At 54.5% G+C, this 9,884-nt stretch overlaps 1 protein-coding gene across 1 annotated transcript in view; it reads right to left on the reverse strand.

Annotated features, from left to right (window-relative positions):
- Window positions 1-8,432, reverse strand: part of ITIH3 (inter-alpha-trypsin inhibitor heavy chain 3) — a 14,134-nt gene extending 5,702 nt beyond the window's left edge. The window contains exons 1-13 of the mRNA XM_010851703.1: window positions 8,292-8,432; window positions 7,623-7,643; window positions 6,482-6,648; window positions 6,288-6,392; window positions 5,872-6,034; window positions 5,221-5,334; window positions 4,071-4,196; window positions 3,652-3,768; window positions 3,285-3,453; window positions 2,574-2,699; window positions 2,131-2,312; window positions 240-425; window positions 1-118 (exon numbers count right to left, since the gene is read on the reverse strand). Coding sequence (XP_010850005.1) covers window positions 1-118; window positions 240-425; window positions 2,131-2,312; window positions 2,574-2,699; window positions 3,285-3,453; window positions 3,652-3,768; window positions 4,071-4,196; window positions 5,221-5,334; window positions 5,872-6,034; window positions 6,288-6,392; window positions 6,482-6,648; window positions 7,623-7,643; window positions 8,292-8,384 — 1,687 coding nt within the window. The 5' untranslated portion in view covers window positions 8,385-8,432. The remainder of the gene's footprint in view (window positions 119-239; window positions 426-2,130; window positions 2,313-2,573; window positions 2,700-3,284; window positions 3,454-3,651; window positions 3,769-4,070; window positions 4,197-5,220; window positions 5,335-5,871; window positions 6,035-6,287; window positions 6,393-6,481; window positions 6,649-7,622; window positions 7,644-8,291) is intronic.
- Between the last annotated feature and the right edge of the window lie 1,452 nt (window positions 8,433-9,884).

The raw sequence follows: 9,884 nt of genomic DNA on the forward strand, positions 1-9,884 counted from the left end.
TGGTGAGGTAGGCCCAGAGCCGCTCAATGTAGTCCCCAAAAATGTAGTCCCGCTCCTGCAGGGCCTTCTCCATCTCCTTCATGTCCACTTCCTCGGTGAAGGTCAGGTCGTTGATGGCCTGGGATGGGGGTGGGAGGAGGCGAGAGGCTAGTGTCCTGGAGCCAGGTGGGCCTGGTTCAGAGGCTGCATCGGTAGGTCCCCCACCCCCAGCACACAAGAAGGCCCCCGGCTCAGCTTACCCCGTGGCCTTTCACAGCTGCCTTAAAGCTGTTCATGTCCTCATCTGCCAGGCGCCCAGCTACCACAATCTCAGAGCCATCATAGAAGTGCTGGTAACTGTTCTGGGTGAGGTCCAGGATGGCATTCTGAGGGTACTCTACCTCCACGCCTGTCAGCAGTGGGTTGGCCACCTCCTCATAGAAGCCCTAGAGTTCAGATGGGGGCCCTGATCATCTCAGGCCACCAGTGCAGGCAGGGAGGGGACAGGGTGGGCAGGTTCCCACTGGTGCTTCTGCAGGTGGCTGGATCTCTCAAGCTAGGCCAGTCCAGCTCCTGATCTCCACTTCCACCTGGGCCTGACTGTGTCCTTCAGTTTGGGGAACCTCCTCCTCAATGCCCCCGCCATCCCAATTAGAGACTGGGAAGAATAGAAAAGGAAAGGACAGAGTTCTTGACACATAGGATTCAAGAAATGTTTGTTTGTTGAAATGAAAGTAAAAAGGAGAAGAGGAAGAGTGGAGGCTGACTAGAGAAGCTGACGTGGAGTGAGAGCATGGAGACCAGGAGACTCAGGAGGAAGGCCGGGGGCTCCACTGCAGAGGTGGACAGGCACTGCCTGTGCTGGGGAGGAGAGGGGCTACCAGATTTAGCAAATGAAAATGCAGGGCATGACTTACATTTGAATAACAGGTAAGTGACAGGTTACTTTTTAGTATAAGTACAGCTGTCATAGGGACACATTTTGTAACCCCAAAATACACAGGTGAAAATCCTTACTCCCGTGCTTCAGGACATGACCTTAAATTTGGAGAAAAGCTCTTTACAGAGATCAAGTTAAAATGAGTTGTTTAGGATGGACTCCAATCCAGTATGACTGGTGTCCTTGAAAGAGGGAAATTTGGACCCAGAGGCAGACATGCCCACAGAGAAAATGATATGAAGATATACAAGGAGAAAATGGCCATTGACAGGCCAAGGAGAGAGGTCTAGAGTAGAACCTTCCCTCCTAGCTCTCACAAGGAACCAACCCTGCCAGCATCTTGATCTTGGACATCCAGCCTCTAGACATATGAGACAATACATGTCTGCTGTGGAAGCCACCCAGGTAGGGCTTCCCTGATGGCTCAGATGGTAAAGAATCCACCTGAAATACAGGAGATCCAAGTTCGATCCCTGGGTCGGGAAGATACCCTGGAGAAGGGATGGCAGCCCACTCCAGTATTCTTGCCTGGAGAATTCCATGGACAGAGAAGCCTGACAGGCTACAGCCCATGGGGTCACAAACAGTCGGACATGACTGAGCAACCACCACTAACAATGGCCTGTGGAAGCCGCCCGGGTATGGTAATTTATTAAGGCAGCACTAGCAAACTAAATGTGGGGCTTCTTAGGTGGAACTAGTGGTAAAGAACCCTCCTGCCAATGCAGGAGACGTAAGAGACAGGGGTTCAGTCCCTGGGTTAGAAGATCCCCTGGAGTAGGGTGTGGCAACCCCCTCCAGTATTCCTTCCTGGAGACTCCCATGGACAGAAGAGCCTGGTGGGCTAGAGTCCATAGCGTCACACAGAGTCAGACATGACTGGAGCAACTTAACACAGCACAGCAAACTAAGTACAGTGTCCTGTTCAGTGTTTGGAGCATGCTTGCTAAAAAATTATTCGTTGTTTATGAGAAGTTCCTATTTAACTGGAGGTCTTAGATCTGATATGGCAGTCCTACGGAGGAAGCAGGTCTGTTCTGTGCAGCCTGTGGACAAAATCAGAACCTGTACTGATGGGTAAGAGGTGACCAGAGAGAGATTTCAACCCGAGAGGAAGTTCTTTCTAAGAACTTAAATCGTCACACAGTGGAACAGCTTCTTGAGGAAGTAGTGAGCTCCCCATTCCCAGAGGGATATGAGGCAAGGCACACCTGCAACTGCAAGTTGGCATCGGAATCCTCATAAATGCGCCGGGCAAGCCCATGGTTCTCCAGGGCCATATTTTCCAGAAAGTTATAATTCAGATTGTTGCCAAAGCCCAAGTTATACAGGGGGAACTTGCCGCCAATGGCATTCCGCACATTCTCTTGGATTTTCTCAGGTCTGCTTTCACCTGCGGGAGAAGGAGGTATTTACGCTGCAGCCATAGCCCCAGCAACTGTCTGGACCAGCTCTGTCTGCAGAGATCTGACCCCTGCCTGTGCAGAGCTGGCAGTGTCATGGCCACAAGCCCTCAGTGAGCAGACACTGGGGCGAGCAGAGCCCTTCAGGGGCTCACAGATCACGGGGGACCCTGGGGAGAGCTGCCCAAGGTCGTGCAGCACGCTGGCTATAGCGCCAGGAGCGGCAGCCAGAGCCACACACGCGGCCTCACCCACATTGGCGTCCCCGTCGGTCAGCATGATGATAATGGAGGTGCTCCTCTCTGGGACTGTATGCTCCTCCCGGGCCTTGTTCAGCATACTGATGCCCCTCAGCAGTGCGTCATTGATGTTGGTCACTGGCACACAGACAGAGGCACCATGAGAGGGGATCCTCAGGGTGCCAGGGGGAGGCAGTCGAGACAACAGTCCCTGCTCACATGCCCAAAGACCCTGCCTGCCTGTGCGCGGTGGTACTCAGTAAATATTGACTGGATGACTCAGTGAGTGATGAATGGATGACTTAGTCTTTCAAATGAGTAAGAGGACCAGCCTCTCAGGGCTGCTGCAAGGATAGATGCACATGGTGACTGTAAGAACACATTGTGATTGGAGAACAGTTAAATGGACTGCCAGCTCCTCTCACAGGGAGGAGTGGGGAGTAGTGTAGACGTCACTTGTCATCTTTCATATGAAACTGCCACGGATAAGAGTTCTCTGTGGCATTACCTTGTGGAGATCACAGGTTGGAAAGAAATGGGTTTCCCTAGACCACAGAGAAGACACCGCAATGTCAAGCCTGAGGACTCTCCATCCCACCTCTATCCACAGCTTGGATCTGCAGGGCCCAGACCAGCAAAGTCTCTGCTGCCAAGGCAGAAGGGAAACAGGCTGCTCAGGCAGAGAGGAATGGCAGGATGTAGCTCCCTCCCCTCTGTTCTTACTTCCTCGGTCTTGAATATCCATCACAAATTTACTGGCTTCCTGGATGTTCTCAGGAGTGGCTGGAACTAAACTGTCTTTCCAAGTGGTCACGTCTCCACTGAACAGGATGAAATTCAAGTAGTCATCCTGTTTGACATCCTCCAGAATTTTGAGGAGGGCATCCTTTGTCTGGGAAGGAGAAAGACAAGCAGACAAGAAGATATGTTCCCGGCCCAGGGCCCTGCCATCTGCAGGAAAAGAGGCTTTGTGCCTTTTAAAAATCCCGCCCTCCTTTCTTCTCTTTCACTGGAATATTAGCTTCATCCACTTTAAAAATATCTCCCTGTGTCTCCCATCCATCAGCCACTCTTGTACCAAGGAGAGTACCTGCTCCATTTTCCGACCGTGCATGGAGCCGCTGACGTCAATCACGAAGACCACGCTCTTGGGCACCACCGGAAGGCCTTGAGGTGCAAAGAAGTGCACAAAGTAGCCATTGACGATCTGGAAAGGGGAGAGGGAGACTGGAGACCAGTGGCCCTTCAGCAACCTCACATTGGCTACCCTTGAAAATAGAACCCAGACTTTTAGCAGCCCCAAATAAAGATGTCCTTTCTCCGCCTCCAGGGGGCACCACATAAAGGCTCTGGTCCGCTGTGGTCCCCATGCCTTGCAGGAACTTCATGCTTGGGCTGAAGATCAAGGTTGTTTTACTAGATGAAGCTGCAGTCCCTCCACACATCAGCCCTCACCAGAGCAAAGTAGGGGATGGATCAGCCTGGCAGAGCCAGTTGGCAGGTACCTACTTGCACATTGGCGGGAGACTCTCTGTTCACATCATAGGTGATGATGAAATCTCCTTTGAGGAGGGAGTCTGTGCAGGTTGGGCAGGAACGCTGTTGGTCCAAGCTGGGTTTGAAGGACACATGGCCCTGAGGGAGGGTGATGGAGGGCCTCTCTCAGCTTGGGCAGGGCCTGCCCTCTGCAGACCTCAGCCTGGGGCTGCCCTGGGCACTCAGCAAAGTGCCTGAGTCCTGCCGCCCTCTGGGGTACTCTGGCCTTCCTGAGCACCTCTCTCCGCCTCGGAGATCAGGAGCCCCTTGGAGGCTAGAGGCCTTATTTGAGCCAGGCTTTCACTCCCCTGGTTCTCTGGGCCTCACAAGTCCCTTAGCTCTGTCTGCACCTAGAAGCCACTTAGGGAGGAGAATTCTGCACTATGAAAAGGAACTTCTCATTGGGTGACACTGTGTGCTTTTTGTCAAGAGGAGCAAGGAAGGAGCAGAGTAGAGAGTGAGGAGGGGGCCCTGGGCGGGGACACCGCCTGCAGAGGTCACCAGCCCTCTGGAGAGTGTGCTCCTCGAGCCTCGCCCTGGGAGTCCTGACTGAGGTTTGCTGTCCATGTAAACATGTATTCATCCACTACCCATGATCAGCAAGACCCCTGGAATTGCTGGGGACCTTGGGGTCCAGAGCCAACCATGAGCACCAAGAATGAATTTCCCTTTCTTTCACCACTCATGTGGAGTCAGATCTGAAAAACTCCCTCAGGTCTCTGTCTCCTTCTCTGTAAAACAGGGACCAGCAGCCTGCCCTACCTTCCCGAAGTGAAACAGGATCAGGCTTCATAAATGGTTTCCCTGTCCCCTCCCCAGTGCAGTTGAGACCCCAGTTCCTCTGGCAGGTCATCACCAGCAAACAGCCCCCTGCCTCCAGCATCCTGACTCCTGCCCCAGGTGGCCTAGGAGAAAGGGGATGTTACAGACTTCTCCCCCTCCCTGATCCCCGCCTCATACCTACACACACACACACACACACACACACTCTCTCTCTCTCTCTCTCTCTCTCTCTCTGTCTCTCCCTTGCATCTGTCAAACCCCCAGGTTCAAACTCACCTTGCTAGACTCAGTGTTCCTGCCCCTGCTCCCTCCCCCCAGGCCCCAGAGGCATCTATACCACCTTTTTCCCTGAGAAGGACTTGGTGAGGGCGCTGCCCAAGAGGTCATTGGTGATGAACGAGGCTTCAGCATCCAGGGTGCTGATGCCCTGTGGCTCGAAGATGTCTACCGTGATCTGAAATGGCCAAGTGTCACGGGATGTCACTTAGTGACAGTGCTGAGCCCAGCCTCCAGGACAACAAGGGTGAGGAGATGGGTCAGTGTGGCGCAGGGACCAGCCACTAGGACAACTCTGTAACGCCCAAGCCTGCTGCCTCCCAGCAAGGAGATGACCACATGGGTTTGCAGCTGGGTACTCTGACCCCAAAGCTCTTCCACTCCCTGCCATATGGTGCCCCAGAGTCTACCACTAAAAGCATTTCCTTTGGCTTTGTACTCTGATGTAGGTAAAAATGCCCAAGTAACCAGTTACCAGCATTACAGAAACACTTGGTGATGTTGCCCTCAAGGGCCCAGCACCCAACCTGGATAGTCCAGGTATAGTCTGGCCTCCTCCCTTTGGCCCAAGTGCTGTGGGCAGCACCACTGTAATTCCCCCACGCCTCCTTGGCCAGTTGCTGGGGCCTGGGCTCCTATACTCCTCCTGTGGGCTCTGCCCAGGGCTCTTTCTGGCACCCATCCCCTCAGGGGCTACAAGCGAGTGGCCAGTTACCTCAAAGTGCTTGACCAGTTGCTTGGGCTGGATCTTGAGGTACATCTCGTACTTGCCCTTATGCCTCTTGAGCAGCTCCTCGTAGGTTAGCTCAAAAGTGACCTTGCTGCCTGCAGCCACATTGACTGAGACCGTGAATTTCTCCAGCTTCCGCCCAGAGGCCCTGAATGGGGATGAAAAACAATGACTGCCCCAGAAAGAGCACAGCCCCCTGCTTCCTGGGCCTCTGGTTTCCCCCTGGGAGAGCCCCCTACCCACACTGAGCCTTGGTTGCCTCAACTTCAAAGTAAGATAACGTTGTAAGAATTACAGCACATTTTGCCAGGTAATAATAATAGCTGCTGTTCTTTTGTTAGTGTCTCTGAGGGCCCTCACAGCCCTGACATTCTCCCCAAGGCCTGGGGGTCCACACTTACTTGACCAGGCCAGCTGTCTTGCCCTGGGACACGGCCTTCTCATATTGCTTCTTGGCAACTTCCTTCTCCTTGACCTTTCCCGGGTAGGTAACACCATCGATGGTCCTGCAGAGATAGAGAGTTGGGGAAGGAGGGGCTCAGGCTGAGCCAGACTCCCCTCCCTGCCCAGAGCCAGAAGCTGTGGTGACACCCACAAGGTGAAGTTGGTGATGAAGGCTGTCTTGGGCAGCTCCACATCGAAGGACACCTCCTTGGCTGTGTTTGCGTGGTTGACGGCCCTGGTGGTGACGACATTGTGAGCGAAGCGGGAGGTCACTTTGCAGTTGACCTTGGTGCTGTAGACTTCGATGCCATCGACTGCCTGAGGGAGAGGGACAGTGTATCAGCGGACTGTGACCAGCCAGCCTGAGGCCCCTGGAAACCAGGACCTCCTCCTGGCTGCTCCCCTTCAAGCTCCCCTTTGTGGGCTACAAAGCTCCTGCCTGGTAAGTGGCCCCTCCAGTCTCTCAGTCACACATGTCAGAAGCCTGGGCAGTATCTTTGGTCGCTACCTTTAACTGGCCACCACTGTTGTGATGGCTGCTCTGCCTCCTTAGCTCTATAATCTGGTTTACATGCAGCTGTAGCCAGTGAGATGGTGTAAAAACTCAAATTTGACCTGTCCTTCTCCTGTTTAAAGTCCTTCTATTCTCCCTACCACCCCCAGGACAGCCTTCCCCATGGCTCTGGGGGCCGCTGGGCAGGTCCTGCCTCCTCTGCTCAGTCCATGTCCCTACCATGCTGGCTCCTAGCTCTTCCCGCTCATCTTCCAGAGCTCAGCTTAGAAAGAGCATGTCCACACACACTCCATTCTGCTCCCTGTGTCCTTTGATAGCTGCCTGGTTCTGTCTCCCAAATAGGCCCTTATTTCCTGCACCAAGGGCGATGCATGGGGAGGGCCTTCGCGCCCCCCAGCACCCTCTTTCCAACGGGATGATGGGCCAAGGGATGTTCTAGGGAGACATCTGGATTGAACATGGATATAAAGATGCTTCGTGAAGGCATCACAGGGTCATTCACTGTGTGTCTCTTGCCCCATGCATGGGGTCTGATAAATACTCGGTAAGCGTTTGTGGGAAGAAGGACCCGTGGAAGGGTGGTCCTCCATTGCATCAGCGAGTCTGAGGGGCATGGTTCCCTGGAGCTTTCTCCCAGGGCTCAGGAGGCAGCAGGGGTCGGCCAGGGCAGGGGGCCATGAGGGAGTTTGCCAGCTGGAGGGACCTTCCCCTGTCGCCCACTTCCTCCGCTGTTGAGCAACCAGCTCTGCCCTGTCCCATCTCTTGTGAAAGTTCTCACCCCTCCCGGGAGGCTCCGTTTCTGGAAAAAAACAAAGACAAACACAGGGGTCGGGCCAAGGCCAAGGCTACCGTGGCCTGGGTAGAGGCTGTGGGCTGAGGCCAGGGTTCAGCAGTGACCACCTCCCCCAGTACCTACACACACCTTGAGGTGCCTCCGGATGGAGGACCCACCCAGAGCCACATGTCAGAGTAGAAAGGGCTCTGAGTAGATGGAGAGACTGAGGTCCGGGGGAAGGTCTAGGGGAGCATGTCAGGGAGGGCCAAAGTCAGTGCTCTCCCCCTGCACCATATACCCCGACTCATTCTGCCCCTCCCTAGGCCCCAGGCCTCCAGACCCCACCACCACTGTACCCCATGCAGCTCAGCCTGGCCATTCCTAGAGGCCTCTCCCCTTGTCTATATATGAACCCCAGAGCCTCTCAGTGAGGTGAGCTGATCGTGGTGCATCACCCACCTGACAAGTCAGCAAGCAGAGGCCCAAGAGATTTAAGCTCCCCCAGGGAAGCTGTCTCATCAGATTTGACAGCAGGTCTGGGGCCCAGGTCCCCCTATACCCTGCCCTGTTTCTTGCAGCTCACTGCCCAGCCTCTGCCTCCTCCTCATTCTACAGAGGACTGCCCAGTGTGGCCTCCCTGCCTGCCTATTGGTGAATAAGGGGCAGACTTACCCCAAGCAGCAGGGATGGGTTTCTAGGGAAGCCAGAGACTGCCAAGCCGGAGAGCAGGGCCAAGATGAGGTAGGGCCACTGAGCCAACGCCATTGCTGGGCATGCTGGCCTGGCCCCGGGCTCCTTATATGAGCAAGCCTGATGTTTTCCCAAGTGGGGTCATCGACCTGCATCGGGGGCGGGAGAGCAGGGGGTGGGAGGGGCAGGAGGCGGGAGGTTCCCCTGGGGAAGCTGGGCATGGGTGGAGTGATGGGCCTGGATCTACCTGTACCAAGGTAACCCGGTGGGTATCATCCACAGTGTTAGGGCTTCACACCCAGTGGCCGTGGGACACGGAGCCCCATGGGGAAGCCAGAAGTATTGCGTTGACAAACGGGCCCAGAGACCCTCTGGGAGGGGGTGATGATGATGGAATATGGACTCACATTTAAAACAAAAGGCATCTCAGCATTGTCACCACATCATGGGCACAGCCTCTGGTCTGGCCTCCTGGATCACAGTTATCTCACCTCCCTTCTCCAGGGCCCAAAACCAGACTTACCACCCTGAGACTCGGATCTCCATGGCTGACTCCTTCCTCATTACCCTCTATGATTCCTGTGCCCCTTGGGAAAGACAATCCCCGAGTCCTGTGATCCAGCTCCAAGTTGCTTTCTGAAGGTAACTTTTCCCACCTTCCACTTCTCTGTACCTCACATCTCTTCTCTCTGTCCCTCCAAATGTCTTCTTCCTTTTTTGTCCCCTAGCTGAGCACAGACAGCCCTGCTCCAGGCTCCAAGCTCCCAAAGGGCCTACATTCTACTGTTAATGTTTGGTTGAGGTTCGCATGTTTGGATCTGATCACTGTCTCTAGACTCTGAGCACCTGGAGGACCAGGCCATGTGTCGTGTTCCTCCCTGTGTTCTCAGTCTGACCAGGAACTCAGCTGCCCTTTGGAGGATCATTCTCCCAGAAGTCCCCAGTGAGGCTGGAGTTGTGGTCCAGGACCATGGCAGCCTCAGAGGCACGGTCTTAGTGCCTCCCAGTGGGGGCTGGGTCCTTCTGGGCCATCCCAGAGCCCTGCCAGCCCCTAGACCTTCCAGAGTGGCCATCATGTGCTGGCCATACTTTTCTGAACAAAATGACCCAGTGACCCTCCTACTTGGCCACCACTGAGCAGAGATAATGAGAATGCCTAGTCACAGGATAGCTCGTGTATGGATCAGACTATGGTCTTGACTGAAAGCCAAGACTTCATTTGACTGTGGTATGTACAGAGAGAGTTGACTCCTGGGGGCAGAGAAATGGAGTGAGGAAACAGAAGCTAGGAGGCAGCAGAAGCCACAAGGAAAGAGGGGACTAGTGACTGGAAATGGCAGCAGCCACAGAAGCAAAGACAGAGAGTTGCCACCTTAGCAAAATGATGGTAGATCAACAAAGGGAACTGCTGATGCCCGGCTGGGGGTCCCTGCTCTCCTCCGGCCTCTTGAATTCTTATAGTGACCCCTACTACCACCAGGCACCCAGCTCTGGGCTGACACCTGGGAGCAGAAAGAAGAAGGGCCCTTCCACATGGTTCATGCAATCACCTTCAGTGTCTGCAGTCACTGACCG

The sequence above is a fragment of the Bison bison genome, unplaced genomic scaffold, assembly GCF_000754665.1.
Source record: "Bison bison bison isolate TAMUID 2011002044 unplaced genomic scaffold, Bison_UMD1.0 scf7180017864304, whole genome shotgun sequence".
NCBI classification, from domain to species: Eukaryota; Metazoa; Chordata; class Mammalia; order Artiodactyla; family Bovidae; genus Bison; species Bison bison.